We start from the raw sequence: 25,638 nt of genomic DNA on the forward strand, positions 1-25,638 counted from the left end.
GTAAGATCGTTTCGAGATAATCGTGGTCTCACGATCACGATCGGATCTTTTAAAAATCTTTACATCAATGGCCAGCTTAAGTTGAAGTAAAACTACAGTAATATTCATGCACTGGGGCTGGGCAACATCATTCCTCCTAGTAACTGGAGAGTGGGCACTGGAGCACTGGATACTGATTCCAGGCTTGAGAGAGCTAAGAGACGGTATATTTCTACTTATATTTTTATTATATCTATTTATGTTTTTTCACAGCACGTATTGCGCTACTTTTCAAATGGCTTTTGACTGGTTTGGAAATTGAGACCCGGCAACCCTGAGCAGCACTATCTCCACAGCAGCAGAAGAGGGAGGAGTCAGCACGTTCCCAGACAATACAATCCCCACACACACACACATATACACGCACTGTATGGGCAGTAATAAGACTGCTGCATCTCTCCAATAGCTGCCGGAACACTCCGCACCGCATACATGTCTGTGTCTCTGCAGCACACAGGGCACCGCTTCCCCACCACCACCACCTACAGCAGCAGCAGCAGCAGCAACATCTTCCAGCTCGGAAGGCAGAGACAGACGCGGCCCCAGCCTCACAAAGCTGCGTGACCAGTGTCTTTCATGTGATGCTGACAGAGGTGAGCCATTGTGTTGCTATTAGCAGGTAACGGGTCTGCTCTTTCTGCTGTGCACTCAACAGCTTTTCGGGAAGGGCAGGGCTGTGTCTCGCTGGAACTGAGGGGAGAGGTTACCGGCAGCGCCTTCTCGTGCAAGTTCTTTAGCGCCCCAAAGAGCAGCAGTAGCTCTGCCTGTGACACTCAGTGGCTATTGCTGTGTTTTTGCTTCCCTGCTGCATTGCGATTGGGATTGACGCTCACTCCCCCTGCTCTTTTCACAGAACTGCGATATTGCTGTTCCATGGGCACATTTCGCAGCCCTAGAACTGCTCCCCTAAATGTGAGCTTTGGCAATGGACCCTGTCAGTATACGGTGGCCTGGACAGTCCTTGAGAGATGCCTGTGTTTAGCTCAGTGCCTGTAGTGCATTCTTTACATTCTCACCCCTGAATTGACACATTGGGCCCAGATGTTCAATGAATGACTTTCCTGTGTGTTTTTTCTATAGGTTGTGTTTGTTAGTGTATTTGGCTGTGTCCTTTCCATTGACAAGGGAGCTATTCTTTTCTTGTTTGATTTGAATTGTACCAGATACCTGAACAATGACTATAACTATAGCTCAGGGACATGGTTAAATCAGGGATCACCTGTGACCGTGTGTCTGACTCTCCAGCTGTTGCTGAGTGTAAACTCCTGGAATCAAACCATTCTTCTATTTCAGAATGGTGGGAGCTGTAGTTGAGTATCTAGTATCTGTATCTAGTATCCGTAATTTTACTTGGATACTGTTCTCATTCAGTTATGCTTTCAGAAATTCTGGCTTCTATTAGAACATTTATATTTCTAATTAGCCTAATCAATTAGTGTTTTTTTTTTTTTAAAAAAAAGAAAACATTTCTGAAATCTAAGGTAAAAGGACTCAAATTACCTGCCATGAGTTTTGTGTTATAGGCAGGTATTTTCTTCTTTTTTTTGTGAATATAATCTTACATGTCTCTGGGATTGGCTGTGCACATGCTAATAGCACGTTGTATTTGTACAGTTTGATGCAGTCTTTTTACATACTTGACTAAAGCATTGGTGCTCAATTCATTGGTCATGCCTTTAGCTGCCTTCATAGATTGGTTTCCATGGAGATATGGATGCAGTAAGACAGCCATTATATTTAAAAGACTTTTATCCCCAGAAAACCCATAGGACCAGAGATGTGCACTTTAAGTTCTAGCCTTAAATGCCCCCAAAAGAAGTCACCCACTTTGCACAAATGCAAATTATTTTATGCAAACGGCGACACTGGAAAAAAGTTAGCAAATCAATGCAAAGGGATGCCTAACAAATTGGCTCCCTCCAATGAATTGCTCTTTTATTTGTCCTTTAAGGTTCATTGGCCTCAGTTTATTAGGGTGCTGCATTTGATCTGTTTGGAAAAAAACCCAGTGCTACATGTGCTACTGTCAAACCTTATATAGTATTTTGTTATTTTGATCACTTGTGTGCATATTTTAACAGTATAAACAGGTTATTTCATGTATTCTCTTTAAAGGGGCTTATACTACCTACATACTTTTTGTATGTTTTATTCAGGAAAACACGTTTTTTTGTTATTTCCTCTATTAAAACAAGGCAAACAGGTAAATTGAAGCTACTCTGTGGGTTTTTTATGTGAGGTAGATAGATTACCAGTGCACAGATAAACAGGTCTATATATGCAGTGGAGGGGGTGGGAGGGTATTATCTGAGCTCTAGAAATCTAATTATTTTTATTTCTTGATCTGAAGAGTGAAAACAGAGAAGCTGAAAATACTTCATGTCTGAAACTTGTTCCTTGCAAGGTAGATAATTAGATTTCCAGTGCGTATATAAACATATAAAGCCCCTACATAATAGATTAATGCAAAATGAGGTGAAGGGAGGAAGATTGTTTATACAGAGCTCATCTCTAGATGACTGTACATGCAGAGATATAATTGTATGAAATTGTATGGATACAGAACTCTTTATTACTTGCTCTTCTGATCTTTTGGACTGCCTGCCTTATTGATTGAAAACCATGGCATAACTACTCCGCATTGGGCCCACATAAAAAATTCTTAGAGAATGAGGAAGCAGACCTAGGGCCACTTGCCCTCTGGCTCCCCTCAGAAACATGTGGTCTGTTTCCTCTATTCTGATTGGAACAATAGGAAGATGACCCTGCCATGTATAGCCTCTGGTTTGTTAGCTATCCAGGGTGGAGATTTACTCTGCTAATTACAGGGAAGGTGGTAACTGTGAAAATGAAACAATGCTTTATAATAAAAGAAACAAGCCTTTATATTAAAGGAAACACCATATTGTAATGATACAAAATATTCTAGTTATTTTGCTCAAGGTGAAAAAACAAGCTGTACAGTTAGGCCCATAAATATTTGGACAGATACAACATTTTTTCGAATTTTAGTTCTGTACATTACCACAATAAATTTTAAATTAAACAACTCAGATGCAATTGAACTGCAGACTTTCAGCTTTAATTCAGTGGGTTGAACAAAAAAATTGCATAAAAATGTGAGGAACTAAAGCCTTTTTTAACACAATCACTTCATTTCAGGGGCTCAAAAGTAATTGGACCAGGGGCTCAAAAGTAACTGGACACTGACTCAAAGGCTATTTCATGGGCAGGTGTGGGCCATTCCTTCTTTATATCCAAGCAATGAAGCAGATAAAATCCCTGAAGTTGATTTGAGGGGGGTGCTTGTATGTAGAAGATTTTGCTGTGAACAGACAACATGCGGTCAAAGGAATTCTCCATGCAGGTGAAACAAGCCATCCTTAGCCTGCAAAAACAGAAAAAACCTATCCAAGAAATTGCTACAATATTAGGAATGGCAACATCTACAGTTTGGTATATCCTGAGAAAGAAAGAAAGCACTGGTGAACTCAGCAACGCAAAAAGACCTGGAGGTCAACAGAAGACAACAGTGGTGGATAATCACAGAATCATTTCCATGGTGAAGAGAAACCCCTTCACAACAGCCAAACAAGTGAACAACACTCTCCAGGAGGTAGGCATATCAATATTCAAGTCTACCATAAAGAGAAGACTGCATGAAAGTAAATACAGAGGGTGCACTGCAAGGTGCAAGCAAGCCACTCATAAGCATCAAGAATAGAAAGGCTAGATTGGAGTTTGCAAAAAAACCTAAAAAAAAGCCAGCACAGTTCTGGAAAAACGTTCTTTGGACAGATGAAACCAAGATCAACCTCTACCAGAATAATGGCAAGAAAAAAGTATGGAGAAGGAACATCTCATGATCCAAAGTATACCACATCATCTGTAAAACGGTGGAGGCAGTGTGATGGCTTGGGAGTGCATGGCTGCCAGTGACACTGGGACACTAGTGTTTATCCGTGATGTGACACAGGACAAAGGCAGCTGAATGAATTCTGAGGTGTTCAGAGACACTGTCTAGTCAAATTGATTGGGAGGCGTTTCATAATACAAATGGACAATGACCCAAAACATACAGCCAAAGCAACCCATGAGTTTATTAAAGCAAAGAAGTGGAATATTCTTGAATGGCCAAGTCACATGATCTGAACCAAATTGAGCATGCATTTCACTTGTTGAAGACTAAACTTCGGACAAACACAAACAAACAGCAAATGAAAGCTGCTGCAGTAAAGGCCTGGCAGAGCATTAAAAAGAAATAAACCCAGAATCTGGTGATGTCCATGAGTTCAAGACTTCAGTCTGTCATTGCCAGCAAAGGGTTTTCAACCAAGTATTAGAAATGAACATTTTATTTTCAGTTTTTTAATTTGTCCAATTACTTTTGAGCCCCTGAAATGAAGTTATTGTGTTAAAAAAGGCTTTAGTTCCTCACATTTTTATGCAATCTTTTTGTTCAACCCACTGAATTAAAGCTGAAAGTCTGCAGTTCAACTGCATCTGAGTTGCTTCATTTAAAATTCATTGTGGTAATGAACAGAACCAAAATTAGAAAAAAAGGTGTCTGTCCAAATATTTATGTATATAGGTGTATAAATGCCCTATAATTCATATTTGGCAATTTGAAGCCTGATAAGAAATCCGTAAAACAGATGTTCTCCAAGACTAGCTCTACATGGAGCAACTAGACGGGGAAATGTAAAAAGATGTACAGTATTGTACGCCAACCTGTATTTAAAGTTAAAACAGCTCCCTCCCCAAAATTGATTTATATAGAGAAAGTGAGTCAGTCAAGTAGATCTATAATAAGCCACATTGTCATAAACCCAGTCAAACAGTATAGTCCTGCAAGCTTTATTATTAAAATGATTGAACTCCTCTTTTTCATACAAACTAAGGACTTATAAATCCCACTCACACTTAGTCTTTCTTTCCTTCCTATTGCTGGCAGCTGGGGACATTTCCCCAAACCCTGGCTCTTACCCCATCCCAGTTATAACACGGCCACAAGCTCCTTGTCTCCGCAGCAAATTCAAACAGTACAGAACTCTTACTCCTATACCCAAAAACCCAGTTAATCTTTCATGTGCTCTCTGGAATGCCAGATCTCTCTGCAACAAACTCACCGATATACATGACCATTTCATTGTAAATTCCTTTAACCTACTTGCGCTTATTGAAACCTGGCTTTCTCCTACTGACACCGCCTCACCTGCTGCCCTGACCTATGGGGGCCTACACCTTACTCATACTCCCAGACCTGGTAACAGACCTGGAGGTGGGGTAGGTTTGCTTCTCTCTCCCCGCTGTACTTTTAAAGTTCTTCCACCTGTTCCCTCTTTATCATTCTCCTCATTTGAGGCTCACTGCATTAGGCTCTTTTCTCCTGTTTCACTCTGCATTGCTGTTATATATTGACCACCAGGACCAACTGCACAATTTCTGGACAACTTTGCTGCCTGGCTTCCTTACTTTCTTTCATCTAACATCCCATCCATCATATTAGGTGACTTTAATATACCCGTTAACAACATTAACCACTCTTCTGTCTCTAAACTTCTTTCACTAACCTCCTCCCTAGGCTTATCTTTGTGCTCAGACTCCCCCTCTCACTCCAATGGTAATGCTCTGGATCTCATATTTACCAGACTCTGTTCAACCACCAATTTTACTAACTAACCATTTCCCCTGTCTGATCACAATATGCTCACATTTCAACTCTCACTAACTCCCTCCTCACCCCATGCTATTCCCCAAACACGAACTTACCGTGACTTGCAAGCTGTAGACGTGTCACATCTCTCTTCTTCCTTTGACTCTCTTCACTCTAATATCTCAGCCATCTCATGTCCTAATGTGGCTACCTCTGTCTACTATAGTACTTTCACCACTGTCCTAAATGAGCTTGCTCCTATAAAAACTAAACGTTCTAGACCCAAACCACTTCAACCTTGGCATACTGCTCATACAAAAGCGCTCCAAAGACACTCACGTGCACTTGAGCGTCGCTGGCGCAAATCCCATTCAGAATCAGACTTTTGGAGCTACAAATCTGCCCTGCGCTCCTTTAACACCAGCCTCTTCCAAGCCAAACAAACATACTTTACTTCACTCATTAACTCCCTTTCTAAAAAACCAGCACAACTTTTCTCCACCTTTAACACTCTCCTTTCCCCTTCTCCACCCCCTCCATGCACATCTGTCTCTGCTCAAGATATTGCTGAGCACTTCAAAAACAAAATTGACACTATTAGAAGGGACATTACAATACTCAACCCCCCTAGACTTCCACCACCCTCCCTCCACACTCCCCAGTCTCTCCTGTGCTCCTTCACCCCTGTCACTAATGAGGAAGTCTCAAAGCTTCTGGCCTCTTCTCACCTTACCACCTGCCCGCTTGATCCAATTCCCTCAAAACTCCCGCAATACCAATCCTTGTCTAATCAAAGCCTTAACTCACCTATTTAATCTTTCGCTCTCAACTGGACTGTTTCCTTCTCAACTAAAACATGCTCTTGTCACCCCCATTCTGAAAAAACCCTCTCTTGATCCCTCCAATCTTGACAACCTCCGACCTATCTCTCTGCTACCGTTCATCTCTAAACTACTTGAGCGCCTAGTCTGCAACCGACTAACCTCATTCCTCTCTGACAATAACCTGCTGGACCCCCTATAATTAAGCCACAACACCCCACGGAAACTGCCCTGACTCGACTAACTAATGACCTTTTAACCGCTAAAGCCAACAATCATTTCTCACTACTAATACTGCTTGATCTCTCAGCCGCATTTGACACTGTAGATCACCCTCTCCTCCTCCAGTCCCTCCAGTCACTTGGCCTTCGTGACACAGCCCTGTCCTGGTTCTCTTCTTACATCACCAATCGTTCCTTCAGTGTCTCCTACAATGGAGTATCATCTTCTCCCCTACCTTTTTCTGTTGGAGTTCCTCAAGGCTCTGTCCTGGGACCATTACTATTCTCCCTCTATACTTCCTCCCTTGGCAAATTAATAAATTCGTATGGTTTCCACTACCACCTCTATGCTGACGATACTCAGATCTATCTCTCATCTCCTGATCTCAACCCAGAACTCCTAACTCGCGTCTCCTCCTGCCTGTCCGCTATCTCTACCTGGATGTCGCAACGCTACCTTAAATTAAACCTCTCTAAAACTGAAATGGTTCTCTTTCCTCCAACTAACACCAGTAGCATCCCTGAAGTATCCATCATAGTTAACAATTCCACTATCACCCCCTCTCTCCAGGCCCGGTGCCTTGGGGTTATCCTAGATTCTGCCCTGTCATTCACTCCTCATATCCAGTCACTTATTAAATCATGTCACTTCCACCTAAGGAACATATCCAAAATACGATCATTTATCACCCAAGACGCTGCCAAAATTCTTATTCACTCTCTCATCATATCGCTTCTAGATTACTGTAACTCTCTTTTAATTGGCCTCCCCCTCCAGAGACTGTCACCTCTCCAGTCCATAATGAACACTGCTGCAAGGCTCATACACCTCAGCAACCGCTCCTCCTCTGCCTCGCCATTCTGTCAATCCCTGCACTGGCTTCCATTACCTTTCAGAATCAAATTCAAATTAATGACACTGACTTTCAAAGCACTTCATAACTCTGCCCCACCCTACATCTCTGAACTCATCTCTATATACTCACCCACTCGCTTACTACGCTCCTCTACTAACCTACTACTCAACTCTTCTCTCATTACCTCCTCACATGCTCGCATTCAAGACTTTGCAACGGCTGCACCCCTCCTCTGGAACGCTCTCCCTCGGTCTATCCGACTTTCTCCCAGCCTTTCTGCTTTTAAGAAATCTCTGAAAACGCACTTCTTTCGAGAAGCCTACCCTCACTCTGCTTAACTACCAAACGCAACACCACATACAGTACCACATTTCTCACCCACTTAATTTGATCTTGCCCACTCCCACACCTTGTGTATTACTCCCTTCCCTTTAGACTGTATGCCTATGCATAGGGCCTTCCTCACCTTTTTGTACCTGTATTGATTGTGATGTTTGTTACTCCATATATTCTATGTATGTAATTCATGTGATGTAGTTGTTTAATCACATTTACTTTACAGTGCTACGCAATATGTTGGCGCTATATAAATACATGTTAATAATATAAATACATGTTAATAAAATTGCACACTTTGCCTCTTTTATTCTAAGCACTTCTAGAATATTTCTCTATGTCGTTACAATGCCAGGAGAGACTATGCACTCCTTATATCGGTATCCCCCATTTTAAAGATAAGGGTAACTATGATGGTTTCTGTTTTGTATAAATAGGAAATTATCCTCCGATGTATTTATGTGAATAAGAATTTGTAAAGAAACATGTCCCACTTTATAAACAAAGCTTCATAATGTAGTAAAATAATAATAATGCATTTCTATGACTGTATAACACTTTTCCTAATTACAATACCATTTAAAATATTAGGTATTTGAAAGCAAAATTATTTTTGACCCGGACATTCATAAGGGCTGCCCGGGTCTGATCTGTCTGCATGGTTTTCCAAATTAGGAAAACTGTCAGTCCTCTAGATTGATCACTACGTCATTGCGATGTCATCGCCCTGCCTCCGGTGTCATTATCCCGCCCCTGCAATGTCACAGCCAGTTTTTGTTTTTGAAGGATCCCTTTGATCTTTGTTTTCTCTCCTTTGTAGCCCTCATTAGAGCTTGCTAAAAAAATCCCAAAATTTACTTTTTAGTTTTTCTTATTTCTTTTTCTTTTTTTTGCTAATTTACATATGCATTTAAATATGCAATAAGTTGCCAAAGTCAATTAGTTTTCATTATTTACTGTTTATAGTTTTTTAATTATTTGCCTTTTTCTTCTGAATCTTTTCAGCTTTCAAATGGGGGTCAATTACCCCATCTAAAAAATAAATGGTTTGTAAGGCTACAAATGCATTGTTATTGCTACTTTGTATTCAGGCCTCTCCTATTCATATTCTAGTCTCTTATTCAAATCAATGCATGGTTGCTAGGGTAATTTGGTTCCTAGCAACCGTATGCAAATAATAAAAAATGAAAACCAATCGCAAATTGTCTCAGAATATCCCTCTCAACATCATACTAACAGTTAATTTAAAGGTGAACTACCCCTTTAAGTTAGGCAACTCTCCCAGATGAATGAAAACGTTTATACATACTGTGCATTTTTGTTTTTACAATAAATCTCTCATACAGTATAATGCAAATATATAAAGAAAATTGATGTTCACTCCTGCCATCTTTAACTCTACCTTCTCATAGCAATGGATTGCAAATGTTGAAGCACACTGACATTTGTAAATGGTTTTACCATCCATCCCTGCTCAATGCTAATCCTAGGATTCCATTTTCTCTTTACAAATTACAGCTATCTAAAATGATTGGAATATATTTATTCTCAGTGTTCTGGAAGCAGAGATGCTGAGCAGTTATTTGTGCTGACATTATCTCTAATATCCAGATTTACAAATCATCAAGTGACAGCTGAAAATATGCCTTTATTGTAAATTTCGGCAGCAGTAGAAACACTACTGATAGACTGTGCGTGTCTTTAACACCGTTGAAAAAAACTGCCAATGCTGTTAAAAAGCACTTTACAAAATGCTTTGTTTAAAATAGTATGCGATTTCTTATTCAAAAGTATGGGATTTCATATTCAAAAGTTTGGTCAGTTTAGGTTATCTCCCATGAAGTAAATTTAAAGGAATTGTTCAGTGTAAAAATAAAAACCTGGAAAATAGATTGTGCAAAATAAATATATATAATTTATATAGTGAATAAAGTACACCCTCTTGTAAAATATAAGGATATTATAAGTTTCCGAGGAGTTTCATGACCATATAAAAACACGAGGCTGAAGAGTTCCATACAGGTCATGGAACTCTGAGGTAACTTCTAATATCCTCATATTTTGCAACTGGGGGTACTTTATTTATTATAATACACAAGTTTCAGTGAGTCATGTGGCAGAAATGACATCAGAACTCACCGTTTATAAGGATATAATTTACAAGATATTCATGGCTTTTGTGTATTATATATATATATATATATATATATATATATATATATATATAGATATATAGATATATAGATATATAGATATATAGATAGAGATATAGAGATATAGATAGATAGATAGATAGATAGATAGATAGATAGATAGATAGATAGATAGATAGATAGATAGATAGATAGATGTATAATTCTATTTATATAATCTCAATATAGTTAGTTAGGCAAAAATGTAATGTATAAAGGCTGGAGTAACTGGATGTCTAACATAATAGCCAGAACACTACTTCCACTACAATTTCAGGTCCATTAGCAAAACTGTTATAACACATAAAAAATGTCCCTAAACCTCCCAGAAATGTGTTCAAACCTGCCAAATTATGTAAAATAGAAATGGTAATTAGGGGTGTTGGCATAAATGGGTGTGGTCAAAATGTTCTCTGCAAGTAGCGCAGCTAATGTTTTAGTCCCTTTTTACATTTTTGAAATGCTGGTAGATATCATTAAACAGTACCTTGTACAATCTTATTGGGTTTATTTAATGTTTAATGATTTTTAGTAGACTAAAGGGATGCCCAAGTATTCTTCATAATAGTCACTGGAAAATCACTGCTGAAGGGGGATGCCCAGGTGCCCCAATTGCCCACACCTCCTGTACATAGCACTGCACAGAGAATACATAATACAGAGAACTCTATTTAAAGGGGTTTTTCACCTTTGAGTTAACTTTTAGTATGATGTAGAGAGTGATATTCTGAAACAATTTGCAATTGTTTTTCATTTTATATTATTTGTGGTTTTTGAGTTATTTAGCTTTTTATTCAGTAGCTCTGCAGTTGGTTGCTAGGGTCCAAATTACCCTAGCAACAATGGATTGAATTGAATGAGAATATGGAATATTAATAGGAGAGGATCTGAATAGAATGATGAGTAATAAAAAGTAGCAATACCAATACATTTGTAGCCTTGCAGACCATTTGGTTTTAGATGGGGTCAGTGACCCTCTTTTGAAAGAGTAAGAAGAAGAAGGCAAAACTATATATAAAATAATAACAAAGACCAATTGAAAAGTTGCTTCGAATTGGCCATTCTATAACATACTAAAAGTTAACCTAAAGGTGAACCACCCCTTTACTAAGTTTGGCAGTAGAGCCCACAGACTGACTGGCCAACCCCCTCATCTGTAAAGAGGTATGATTAAAAACTCAAGGTCTTGTGACCATCTAATGATTTTAAAATATACTGGATTGTGGCTACCTTTAACTGAATTCACTGACAGTATGCAGCAAGCCACAATGGTCCTTGAGTTAGATTGATACTGGGTGACTAGGATGGTCTAAATTTAATTCCATAGCTCTGATTTTGTCTTGTACTCTGAGTCTATTGAATTTCTCTCAATATCCTTTCTTCCAGGCCTGTTTGATTGAAAAAGCCCTGATGGTCATTCAGTTTTCTGAGTAGTGTAAATATTTAGCAGCACAATTTGGAAGCAAAGGATAGAAAGCTGCTTAAACAACAGTGCAGTTGTACAGATCAACATATGTATTTAAGCCTTACAAAGAGTTAAAGGGACACTAAACCCTACTGTACTGCATTGCCCAACCACACTTTATTTGGTGGACTACAAATCCCAGCATACATTAACATAATATTAGGGTTAAGGCATGCTGAGAGCATAAGTCCAGCAACATCAGAGGTATGATACCGTAAATCTCATATTTGAATTTACATTTGCGTTGGTGCTTTTATATTCGAATTTTGAGTTTTGACATAACATTTTGAATTTACCATTTGAACCTTAATAAATCCACCTCTTCATGTGGCTGCATTATTAAACAAAGCATGTTCCATGTTCTTTGTTCCTGCAATTGGAATTGGAGTTTTCCTAGTCTGTCCTTTCTCCTCATGTTTGATTTCAGTGTAATATAATGAAATGAAAATGATATGATGTATGTAACATAAAAGCAAGATGCCTGACATATTGCAGGTAGTCCGCATTCTCACTGGTGAATTCTCTTGCATCTATAATTACATTTTTGATCAGTAGAATTCTCTTTGGTGAATTGTTTTCCATGTGTAATTATTTTTCTGTCTATTTATATAGAAATCTAGGGGGCACAGTGTGTCAGTTTTCTGGTTGCGTTTAGTGTCGCTTTAAAGGAGAACTCAACCCCCCAATTTAAAAAAGCCCCTATCTACTAACCTAGATAGTCCCCCCTCCCTGCTTCCCCCTCTCATATTTCAATAGCCTTGAAAATGTACCTAAAATATTTCTCACTTATCAGTGCAGAGTAATCGCAGCAGAGCTTGTGGGCGCTATCTTCCGGATCTTCGGAATTCTTTGCATCCTCTTCTGCAATTCAGGTCCTCTTCGACAATTTCCGGCACTTTTGGCGCATGTGCAGTCGGTATGAACCAGAAGACTGCTCCAACTGTGCATGCACCAGTACGATGCTCTATTACAGTTGAAGACCGGCGATCCGGAAAATGGCGCCTACAAGCTCAGCTCCGCTTACTCTTTGAAGTATGCAGTGTGGGGGGGAAGCAGGGAGGGGGGACTATCTAGGTTAGTAAGTAGGAGCTCTTCTTAATTGGGGGGTTGAGTTTTCTATTAACACCATAAAATGCAAATGTTTTAAAGGATTGAAAATATAATGTCCTGTTGCCCTGCACTGGTAAAATTCTATAGAAATTGAACATGTTATGAAGAATTAATGTTTGCTGGGAGCTGTAGTTTAGCAATATCTGGGCTGGATTTTTTTAACACAACATAGCTTTTTCAAAGGTCTTCAGGGCCAACAGTGCAACTGATGCAATAGTATCCTCCAATGGGAATTCTACATCCTCTGTGTACACCTAGCTCTTTGTTCCTACTGTTATTAATGGTAGGATTAAACAGATATTTTCTGTTTCTGATTGAATTTTCATAAATATCAGGGAAGCAAAAAATTATTCTGACTGCTGTGGCACTGAAGGAATGATCCTGAATGGAAATATATCATTAAATGCCTCTTTTGAGAGATAACGGTTCAAATGGGAGAGTTTTAGAGAAGGTTTCCTCTATTCTCCACTGAAATAACAGGGTTGACTAATGGCTATTAGTTTGTAATACTATAATTAATATTTAGTGGGTACAATTATTAAAGTCATCTTTTGATTGTAAAAAATAACATGTTTTTTCTGTTTCCATATAATAGCAACAAAAGTTCTGTTTTTTATGGGCCGGTCCTTTAATAACACAATTGCTTGACAAAAGATATATGGCATGTTTATATTGTATTTAATATTGCATTAGTATGAAATTACTGCAACTGGAAATAGTCTTGAGAAATTGTCACTATTCTTATATTGATTTTTGGTTATTGGCTTCATTAATTTCTCTTGAAATTATTTTTGTGTGTGAAGATTCTCTTTCATCCAGGTCATGGTATATCTATAGAAATAAGTCAAATCAACTGGACTTGCTTTGTCTTTCTTGAAGATGTTTCACTAGTCATCCAACTGGCTTTCTCAATTCAGAATAACTTGTACATAGGATCTTGCTTCGCTATATATCCTCTGGTATATTGCACCAATCAGCAGTGCAGTGAGTAGTTCTCTGATTTGTATGTGGGGGAAACCAAACAACAGTTACACCAGCGTATGGCGCAGCATAGATGAGCCAGCTCCTCTGGTCAGAACTCAGCCGTGTAAGAAAAAGGACACACGCTTCAAGACTTCCAAGTCCAGATTCTAGACCGGTAGAGCGACTTGTTCAAAAGAGGTGTTAAAAAAGTCATATATCTAAAAACTGAAAAACCAAGTTTGAGTATTAGGGTGCGAAATCTGTTGTTTGGCACCTCTCCCTGGAAGGTTTAATAACACATCAAAGCTCCAATCTTGCTAATACAATCAACACCTAACGTAAAGGAAAACTATACCCCCAAAATGAACACTTAAGCAACAGATAGTTCATATCATATTAAGTGGCATATTAAAGAATCTTACCAAACTGGAATATATATTTAAGTAAATATTGCCCTTTTACATCTCTTGCCTTGAGCCACCATTTCGTGATGGTGTCTGTGCTGTCTCAGAGATCACCTGACCAGAAATACTTCAACTCTAACTGTAACAGGACGAAGTGTGGAAGCAAAAGACACAACTCTGTCTTTTAATTGGCTCATGTGACCTAACATGTATGGTTTGTTGGTATGTTTGTGAGTACAGTGAATCCTATGATCCCAGGGGCGGCCCTTATTTTTTAAAATGGCAATTTTCTATTTATGATTACCCAATGGCACATACTACTAGAAAAGACTATTATTATGAAAATGGTTTATTTACATGAAGCAGGGTTTTACTTATGAGCTGTTTTATGCAATATCTTTTTATAGAGACCTACATTGTTTTGGGGGTATAGTTTTCCTTTAATGACATCATTGTGGATTATGATAAATAGATTATGCTGATTGGAGCAACATTCCAGAGGATATAAAGCAAAGCAAGATCCTATGTACAAGTTATTCTGAATTGAGAAAGACAGTTGGATTACTGGTGAAGCGTCTTCAAGAAAAACACAGCAAGTCCAGTGGATGTGACTTATTTCTATAGATATTCTCTTGAAATTGCACTCATCAGCCTCAGCAGAATGCCAGGTACGGTACTTCAGGACGGCTGTACAAAAACATTCTTGGACGTTCTTCTTTGGGATATCTACAGTATTACAGATAGCAAAGGTTGGAACTTAGGAGTCTCCTGCCAGTTGGATCATGTGGTTGCCATGGAAACAGGCTAACGCCATAAATGAGGCCCCAGCTGATGTCTTTTTGGCAGAAACAGCGCATTGACACTTCTCTTTAACCTTTCTGTATAGACAAAACTGTCAGTGCCAGATATGCACTCTGGTTTGTTATGTCTGTCATAAAATGAAAGAGCAAAAAATTTGGGGGGGTGAATTTCTATTTTATGCAGTATTGTTAGTGAAGCATTGCAACCTTGCTCTAAAAATACTTTTTAAATTTTTGTATGGAACCAAGTAAAAAATTTTTTCCCTATAAAAAAGAGGGGAGGTGACAAATTGGCATAAATTGAGCAGCTATTATTTGCTACAGCAATAATCCATGTGAATTTGCACCTATGTTATTTACTTTTCTATACACCTTCATGCATTTTTTAAGTAGCAATTTCTTTGTGAATTTACAATGTATTCTCAGAGGCATGATCTTAGATGAGCTTGGTTAGCATTGTTAGGGGCCATACTGACAGCCTAACAGGTTTAAAAATCCTTTTGGGCAAGGAGAGCTCCATTAGTAAAAATATATCAGGTCAGCCTGAATTGGCCCTCTACATTTGTGAGGTTGCCAAACAAAGGGCCGCCCCCTGGGTGAAACAAACCATACATATTAGGTCACATGAGCCAATTAAAAGAAAGATTTCTGCCTTTTGCTTTCACACTTTTTTACTTTTACAGTTAGAGTTGCATTATTTCTGGTCAGGTGAGGCTCTGAGGCAGCACAGAAATCATCACAAAATGGTGGTTCAAGGCAAAAGATGTAAAAGGGCAATATTTAATTAAATCTATATACCAGTTTGGTAAGATTCTTTAATATGCCACTTAAAGAAAAACTACGGTATACCCCCAAAATGCAACAGTTTATATCCAATTAAGTGGCATATGAAAGAATCTTACCAAACTGGAATATATATTTAAGTAAAACTGCACTTCTACATCTCTTGTCTTAAACCACCATTTCATGATGGTCTCTGTGCTGCCTCAGAGATTACCTGACCATGAATAACACAGGTATAACTGTAACACGAAGAAGTGTGGAAACAAAAGACAACTCTGTCTGTTAATTGGCTCATGTGACCTAACATGTATGGTTTATTTGGTGTGTTTGTGAATCGTACGATCCCAGGGGTGGCCCTTATTTTTTAAAATGGCAATTTTAAATTTAGGATTTCCCTAGCACATATACTACTAAAAACAGTTTATTTACATGAAGCAGGGTTTTACATATGAGCTGTTTTATGCAATATCTTTTTATAGAGACGTACATTGTTAGGGGGGTATAGTTTTCCTGATATAAACTATCTGTTGCTTAAATATTAATTTTGGGGGTAAAGTTTTCCTTTAACCCTTAATGCACCTGTTTGACTTTCCTTACAAAGTTTGCTTTAGTACAGTGCAGATTAGTGATGTGCGGGCCGACTTGATACCCGCGGGAACCGCGGGTCAGTCGGGTTCGGGTCGACCTCGCAGTGCTCCTCTTCTCCTGCTCTCCCCGCCCGTTACCTTCAAATGCCGGCATCTGACTTCTGGGTTCCGGTTTTATAGTCTCGCATCTGCTCACCCCACCCCTTTTGTGACGTCATCGGAGAGGTGGGTCTATAACAGGACTCCCGGAAGTGGGTGCGGGCGGGCGCAGGTCGTAGCAGGTCGGGTGCGGGTCAGGGAAACCCCATCACTAGTGCAGATGTTATCTCCTTTTGAGTTGCTAACTATTTAAATTCTAATGTGTTTTCCTGTTTAGTGTAAAGCCTGTGTTATTTTAACTCATCATTTGTCAGACAGGTGTCCACTAAACTGGTTTGTGCTAATGAATTTCCCAGCTTGCAAACTGCAGGCTCCTCTGGCTTTGAAAAGAAAGGAATGTGACAGAGACGTCCAACTGAGTAAGCGATATTTAGAATGGCTTGTAGGAGGGAAGATGCTGGCATCAGTTAGAGAAGTGTATCTGACAAATGAAAGACACTTAGTTGAAGTAACAAGGCAGGGTTCATAAAGCTTTAGCATTAGGGTTATTACTTGAGTTTGATGGTTATAGCGATGAGCTGGTGGTAGCTCCAGGGTTTCCTCAGCAGCCAGCATCAATACACAAAGTGGATTCACAACTAAAGAACTGGGGCAGATGCCATTTTACTGCTGAGTGCCAGAAATGATGCCATCCAGACTAAAACAATTTTAGTGCAAGTGTAGCGGAGTCATGTCAAAGCACAAACACAACTGCATATATTTTGATGCATAGGACAACCTGGAATGCTTGAATTATGAGGGGAAAATGCTGTGCTGTGTTTCTCTAAAAAAATGGTGCTAAAAGCTGTTTAAAATATTGCATGGTGTGTATAATTCTACACCATGCAATCGCCATATTTGCACCATTATTTTACATTGCTACCGGCAGAAGTCACTTTAATACAAAACAAATAAAGATTTTACTCAGTTTTTTCACAGCGAAGCCTGCTAATGTGTGATGTATTATTCTGCCGTTTTTTATACAGCCTAATAAATATGCCCCATGGTGTTTCTTACCTACCCAATAATTACGTGCCAACTTTACATCATCTATTGGTCAGAAAGGCCATATACAAGGTCCAATAAGCTGTTGGCATGGTTCGGGAGGGTGAAGTGGCACTTTATATTTAAGGTGACCATACAGGAGCAGATTTAAGCTGCCAATTCAGGAACCTTTAGATATTCTGAGCTGATGAGTTAAAGGGGTAGTTCACCTTTAAGTTAACTTTTAGCATATAATGGAATAGCCATTTCTAAACAAAATTTTCAACTGGTCTTCATTTTTTTTTATTTATTTTTTTTTATAGTTTTTGAATTTGAATTTTCTTCTGACACTTTCCAGCTTTCAAATGGGGGCCACTGACCCCAGCAGCCAAAAAAGATTGCTCTGTAAGGCTACAATATTATTGTCATTGTTACTTTTTATTACATATCTATCTATTCAGTCGCTGTCCTTTTCATTAGTCTCTCAGTCAGACCACTTTCTCGTTGCTAAGATAATTTGGGTGGCTTGGACCCTAGCAACCAGATATCTGTTAAAATATCTAAGTGGAGTTGAAAAGCAAAACAAAACAGTAATAAAATAAAGAAGAGCAATTGCTAGTTGTCAGAATACAACAACTCTCTCTATATCACACTAAAAAAATTTAAGAAACACATTTAAGTGGCCTATTTATCATGTTTTGTAAAAACATTGAAGAAAAACAGAGAAAAAACATTGGAGAAAAGAAAATCATTGGTTATTTTGCCTATAGCAACCTTCTGCATACTTCTGTATAGCGATGGGCGAATCTGCCCAAAATTTATGAACCAACGAAAATTCGCAAAAATACATTGAAGTCTGGGTGACAAATTTCTTTGATACTTGACAATTTTTTTTCAAAAATGGGTGTCATTTTCACAGTGAAATTTCGCTCATCGCTAGTGCCATACAATATCTTGGTTTCAGTACCCCTGTCTTGCAGTTCACAGCATTGTTTTCAGAAGAAGAATTGAAAGTAGGGTGACAGTTCTCTTTGCTTTACTGCCATGAATGCCTTGTGTTAAAACTTAAGATATTATGAAGCCACGTAGGAGTATAACTAAAAGCTCACTTGAGGGCTGAGTCACTCCATTTAGAAATCTAACGTGAATAGTAATGACTGTCATAACAGAAATTTAGTCAGCTGCATTAACTTGCAGACAGTAGCAAAGCATTCCTGTTGGTAATCTTAGAGACGCTTACTTGTTGTTTATATACACAGTTTTTCTTGCCTTGTTTTTGTTATATTTAAAATTTTACAAGGCCAATGGCATAGAAGTAAATTCCACCGGAGAAATGCTGGATACTTCTCTGTACTGCCTGTAATTAAGATAAATGGAACAAGAGAATTTTAGCCCAAAAATGCACATTTGCCTGTTTCTACTCAACTAAATGACAGGCAGCACTGAGAGACTGTAGATGTGCCATTAGAACAGGACCCTTCAAATATATGCATTGGCTACCATGATACTCCTTTCAAGTTACCTCCCCTGGTGTATGCTTGCTTTATTCCCAGATGGTCAACAAAGATGCTCACGTTATGGGTGTTATTTACTAAAATCCAAACATTTCTCACTATTTTCTTAAAACCACTTACACCAAACTCCTGTCCACATTTTTACCGTATCTATCAATAAATGAACTCACTTGATAAAATCGTGGAAAAATTCAAAGCGTATAATTTTTTCGGATTATCGCCCAAAAACCACAAATTATTTGGATTACTGTACAGAACCCAGCCCAGATCATTATATCTTCCAATTGTAAATGGAACATCTGCCATTGACTTCTACATGACCTCGGCAGGTTTTAGATGGAGTACTTTTTATTCAGACTTTTAGCAGCCTCTGGGTTTATAAAATCACGAAAAGTTTGAAAAAAATTTCTATGAAAAAATGGCGTTTTGCCCTTTACAACTCCAACTAGAAAAAAATTGGTTTTGAATAAATAAACCCCTACATGTGTAAGATCAGTTTTATGTGCACTGTACAGTGTGTATGTAATGGAGTGACCAATTGGCTGTCTGTGTTTTTTACTTGCTGGCTTATTTTTTTGGAGGAACTCGCATCCATCTGTATGTTACTGTATGCTTGGCACCCTGGGACTGGGGTGAACTGAGTATGCCCTCCTGCCAATAGTAATTTTTCTCTTCAGATTTTTGTTCACTTAATTACTTTTAAAGTACCAATACTTTTGGCTTTGTGCACCATCCATTTTATATAATTTGTGGTGTGCCCTGCTCAGATTTGGTCTCGGCGTTCTCAGTCTATAGGTTATTATTATTATAAATGAGAGTGATGCAAGAGGTGACATTCAGTTACACTTGCTTCAAAACATATATTAAGGTCATCATAATTCATGACACAGAGTACATAGCTGCTTGGAATGTGATAGAAACCCACAAATGCCCTCTGACCTTATACAACTCCTACCCAATTAGTAGTAAAACATTTCTGCTCTAAATTTATTGGTTATTTGCCTTGAAAATTCCCTCCTGGGTCCCACCATCCCACACAATTAGCTAACTTCTGCAGACTTGCTATATAACTGGAAAAAATTATTGGTTTTTGATAAACAATGGCAAACAAGTTACAAATTTGGTGCAATGTATTTTTTTCCCCTCATTATACTGCCACTTAAATGTTAAATGTTCGTAAAGCTGTAACTGCTTGTCTTTCCAGCCTCAGAATAGATGGGCATTGGGGGAACAACTACTGCTATTGGTGAAGGCTGTTACTTTTGCTACATGTTGCAGGCAAAACAACAGGGCTATTATCATTATAATGCTCAACACTTTGTGCTTGTTGTGTTTCCATAGGCCATTGGGAATTGCTCCAATTAATAGCTGTTCTAGTGTAGTCTCCTCATTGCTGTTGCCAGCTGCTTACCGTACAAGTTTCTGTAGTATAAATACCTCAGGACACATACCCAGAGGCGACTCCTTTAGAATGTAAGCTTTAATTGACTCTAATATCAGATTGGTTGTAGTGGCTACTTTGTTTTCATTACTGCTCTTTCTAATTAGGGACTGTTGGAAAATGTCAGTTTGGGCAAATTTAAGATGTTTGAGATGTAAAATAAAACCATTTTTTTAAAAAAAAAATAATTTTTATTTTTCTGTCATAGAATGCAAAATATAGAAAACAAGCGTAATAAAAATAAAAACATTTTCTAAACATTTTCACTGTGCACAGGCATATCAAGTTATACACAAAAGACATAGAAAAAAGGGGAAATTAATATTTCTTCTGTCAATCATATTTAAGGGATGATTAGAATGCTATATCCATTAAGACGTTGCATCGCTTTTATAGTCTTTATATTTGTATTCAATGAATCTGGTCCTAAAAAAAGAATGTGTAAAATATTTGCCTTCAATCATTTTGCTGCAACATATACAATTGTAGCACTTTTAGCACCCCAGTTTTGTCACAAAATGTTTAAGCCCTGAATATTTAGAAACCGGATTTGCCTGTACTAATAAATCTTTATGTATATTGACTTACGTCTCTTAAAAACATAAGTGGGGATGGCCTTTTCACCTCCCCACATAAATATATATCAGATGATATTATGTTTTTATTAACATTTCTGTGTACAAAACGTGCATTGCAGTCTGTATCAAATGGGAAATATATTTTCGGTACACTTATTATTATTATTATTATTATTATTTTTAGTGTTATACCCTGTTTTGTGTGTCCAGACAATTTCCGATTCCCTCTCTATATTCCTGTTTCAAATGGTCAAGATTTACAGCCCCCTTTTCTTATCATCTGTACAAATTAATAATACACATACACTAGGACATGGGTACATTTCCCCATATTTGGATGGGAGCTGTCAAACTGAACCAATGGATTTCTGTCAATTTACCTAAAAGGAGGATGGAGTATCTATCAAATTCCACGTTGAAAATAAATTTTGGAACTAATGTATTAAGATAGTTCACCAAGTTGTTATGGGAGCCCCACCACACCATAAACATATCATATATGTAGCTCTACATTGAAATTACTTTTAGGAAAAGATACATTGTTTCTCAGTAGCAATCAACTAAATAGGCGTAAGGTGGTGCAGTGGGGCTCCCCATGGACATTGTATATATCTGTAGAAAGAACTGATTCTCAAAATGTTTTAATATAAAGGTTAAACACGCAGTTACAAATTTTGTTGATGACATTAAAGGGGTGCTGTCACCCGAAAAAATTATTCCAGATCCTATTTTATCACATTAGTCAAGCAAAATTAACTTTAATTACACTATATAAATTATTTAAATCTTGTTTCCTTCCGTCTGGGAATTCATAATTATAGCAAGCAGGCACCATTTTGTGTATGCTGTTATTAAGGCAAACCTTTCATCATCTCAAAGTCTTGTTTGTGCACCAGAATAGGGGACCTGATGTCAATCCCCATGCACTGGCTACACAATTAAATGGTAAAGATAGAAGGGGAACGTGGTGAGTGCAGTGACATCTAGTAAGTGCTGAATAGAAAGTGAAAGTAATTGCCTGCTCCACCTCTATGCCCAAGGCGTAGAGGAGGGACAAGCAATATTTGATTGACAGCTGAGATTTTGAACAGCTATGAATGCTTTAATAAAAAAATAATAATTTGGATTTCATGTTTTATTTGAAAATCACTTTTATCAAACTACTTTTTATGTCTGGGGTGACAGGTCAACTTTAAATTTTCCCTTCTTATCAAGTATTCCTTTACAACTTGTATACATGTAAGGATAGGATGACCAGGTACATTGAACTGATATCTAAGGTAACCAAGCAAATGGCATCATCTGGTATCTCAACCTCCTTTCTTGTTCCAAAAAATGTCCATTATATTGTACATAATTGTGCAAACTATAGACTTAATACTTTAAATGCGAACCCACAAATTGTACTTATACATATGTAATAGAATTAACAGGAGACACTATCGGTGTCAGTTACAGTCTTAACTGTATATGACATGTTTGCAGGTTCCAGGGTGCATTCTGATTGGGGTCCTGTCAGATATATATTGAGAAGCTTAAAAAATCATGGCAGTGAAGGTCAAATCGGGCTGGGGATGTGTTCTTCTCATGACAGGTCTGATATGACATAGATCAAATAAATGTGGACTTAAAATGAGCGCATACTTCGGGACCTGGTCTAAACACCATAGCACACATTAACTGTCATTTGTGTGCTGCCACTACACTGCCCTCTTTTGCTTTGTTGATAGAATAACGTTGCCCCCAGTGTCTTCCCCCTTCTAAAGTCCTGTCCGTGTCGACAGGTTGGGAAATTGCTGACCAATAAGTCACTAGTTCATATGTGATCTGATCAGGCATACAATAACTTTTCACATTTTTTGTGGCTTGGACATTGGCTTTATTATTAGTTGTTCTAATTATTGCAATGTTTTCATGCTTTATTATTATGTGTAGCTGTTTTTTGTTTTGTGTTTCAGGCCAAAGCAAGCAAATCAAAACGTGAAGATGGAAATATATTCGGCTCCTTATTACTGTGTGATTAAAAGCAGTGGGACATGGCACTTTGCGTTGCCAGGCAACATTCTTTCAAAAAAATGAAAGAGGGAGAAAAATCCGGAATTTGCAGTAATGGTTTTTTCAGCAATGCTTACACCAGCTCATTCTGCAACCTCCTACAGCAACATCGTTTTTGAAAATGGCTCCTTTAAACTAACATCTCCTCAGCCATCTTGGAGTGGTAACTTGGATTCCCCACCCCGATATAGTCCAGTTGCCATGACCACAACTGAGACAACTATTTTTCCATTGAACATTTCTACAACTCCGTCAACAAAAGATTTGGTTGCGACCTTGAGTTTGCCTCTTCAGATCATTCTTTCTGCTGTAATGATAATTATCCTCTTGTTGTCATTTCTTGGAAACTTTGTAGTGTGTCTCATGGTCTACCAAAAAGCTGCCATGCGCTCTGCAATCAACATTTTACTAGCCAGCTTGGCCTTTGCCGATTTACTGCTTTCTATCCTGAACATGCCCTTTGCTTTAATCACCATTATCACCGCAGAATGGATTTTTGGAGATGTCTTCTGCAGAGTGTCTGCCATGTTCTTCTGGTTATTTGTAATGGAGGGCGTTGCTATCTTACTAATAATCAGTATTGACCGGTTTCTTATTATAGTCCAAAAACAAGACAAACTAAATCCGTATCGGGCAAAGATTCTCATAATGATATCATGGGCGACTTCTTTTTGTGTGGCTTTTCCTCTGGCTGTTGGCAAGCCTCACTTGCAAGTACCATCTAGAGCCCCACAATGTGTCTTTGGCTATACCACACACTCTGGTTACAAAGCTTATGTTATACTTATTGTCTTAATAATTTTTTTTATCCCGTTTATGGTGATGCTGTATTCTTTCATGGGCATACTGAACACTGTGCGCCACAATGCAGTTCGTATACATAGCCATCCAGACAGCATATGCCTCAGCCAGGCTAGCAAGCTAGGTCTTATGAGCCTACAAAAGCCCTTTCAAATGAATATAGATATCAGCTTTAAAACGCGTGCCTTCACAACAATTTTGGTTTTATTTATTGTCTTTATATTGTGCTGGGCACCATTTACTACTTACAGCCTGGTTGCTACATTTAACAGTGACTTTTACAACAAGCACAACTTTTTTGAGATAAGCACCTGGCTACTTTGGCTATGCTACCTCAAATCTGCACTAAACCCAATTATTTACTACTGGAGGATAAAGAAATTCCGTGACGCTTGCTTGGATTTAATGCCGAAGTACTTTAAGTTTTTGCCACAGTTACCTGGCCATACGAGAAGACGTATTCGGCCTAGTGCCATATATGTGTGTGGAGAACACAGATCTGTAGTGTGAAAACATAGGCTATAGTTTTCTGGGTGAATGCAATTTAAAGTTGTGTGTGACATATTTCCTAAGTGATTAACATTTTATTTACCACAATATGTAAATTAAAAACCTTTTACCTTTTAGGATTTAAGGTAAATCCATGTGTGAGAAGTACGCACATATAACGTATGCTGCTACAACTGGTGGATGTCTTTTTTTTTTCCCTTAACAGACAAATGTTGCTGCTTTTTTCTATTATAGTTGAGCCAAAAATGTCCTGTAGATGGGAATGGCAGGATAATTAATTTTAAAATAATTTACAATAGTAATTATGTAATTATCAGTCAGCTATTATTTTCATCCCTCAGGCTGAAGGTAAGAAGCAAGCTAGGCTGCCGCAAAGCTGTCTGAGAGGTTGAATCTCTGTCCTCCATAGCATTTGAGCAAGGATTATAACCTAAAGGATGGTTGAAATATTTGTGCACTTTATGATAGATTATATACAAAATAATGTTTTAGGAATGGTAGTTGGATGGTTTTGATACATACATGTCATTTTGGAAATATAGCTCACTAGAGAGGAGACACACATACATTAATTAGAAGATCCTGAAATTAAGATTATAGAGATTTCAAAGAAGGTTTTAATCAGGATTTTATTATTATTATTATTATTATTATAGAAAAATGCAAATGTTTAAATGCATATATTTTTTTCTAAACATTGACATGTGCCAACAGTGCATACACAGGGTTTAAAGTTCTTACTATACTGTGCTGTTCATTAACTTAGTCAACACATTGAAGCCTGTGAATTGTGTTTCTTTTTGTTTGTTTTTTTTTGCCCTTTCAGGAAAGCAGTCCTATATTGATATAGAGGGAAGAGATTGGCCGAATTATGTTACTTCATTAACAAATTAGACAAACTTCACATATTGTTACATATAGGCTTCACATATAGTTACTGAGAAGGTAATTTAGAAAAAAAAGTCTAAAGGCAATTCCTTGAAAAAATACATGTTTGGTATTAATAACAGCTGCTAAAGGGGACCTAAACCTTTCCAAGCCATACTTCTTCACCTGAACCCAATAATGTCCTCAACTCTCTAATCTAATATATAAAGGTACTGAGAGATTCAGCCAGACGCAGTACTTTGTGGTAATAAAAACACATTCAAGCAGCAAGAACTGCGTCTGTCTGAATCTCTCAGTACCTTTATATATTTGACTAATTCTTCTACACCAAGGTGGAGGTGTAAACTGAGAGTGAAAGGGACAATTATTTAACCCTCCAAGCCCAGTTAATCCAATTGTGTGGCAACTCTCTAATCTATGATGAATTGGAATGTTGATTTGAGCCAAGATTGATTATTAGCACCCTAACATCTTGCGTATGAATGGAAGCAAATC

At 38.1% G+C, this 25,638-nt stretch overlaps 1 protein-coding gene across 1 annotated transcript; it reads left to right on the plus strand.

Moving 5' to 3' along the window:
- The first annotated feature begins 399 nt into the window (after window positions 1-399).
- gpr63.S (G protein-coupled receptor 63 S homeolog) lies at window positions 400-24,906 on the plus strand. The gene is made up of 2 exons (XM_018265422.2): window positions 400-632; window positions 22,848-24,906. Exon 2 carries the CDS (start codon window positions 22,999-23,001, stop codon window positions 24,253-24,255), a length of 1,257 nt encoding a protein of 418 aa, XP_018120911.1. The 5' UTR covers window positions 400-632; window positions 22,848-22,998; the 3' UTR covers window positions 24,256-24,906.
- Window positions 24,907-25,638: the final 732 nt, after the last annotated feature.

Source organism: Xenopus laevis, chromosome 5S (genome assembly GCF_017654675.1).
Source record: "Xenopus laevis strain J_2021 chromosome 5S, Xenopus_laevis_v10.1, whole genome shotgun sequence".
Lineage (NCBI taxonomy): Eukaryota > Metazoa > Chordata > Amphibia > Anura > Pipidae > Xenopus > Xenopus laevis.

Excerpts from the sequence above, each read along its gene's own strand:
- gpr63.S (XM_018265422.2), top strand. The coding sequence starts at position 22,999 with ATGGTTTTTTCAGCAATGCTTACACCAGCTCATTCTGCAACCTCCTAC.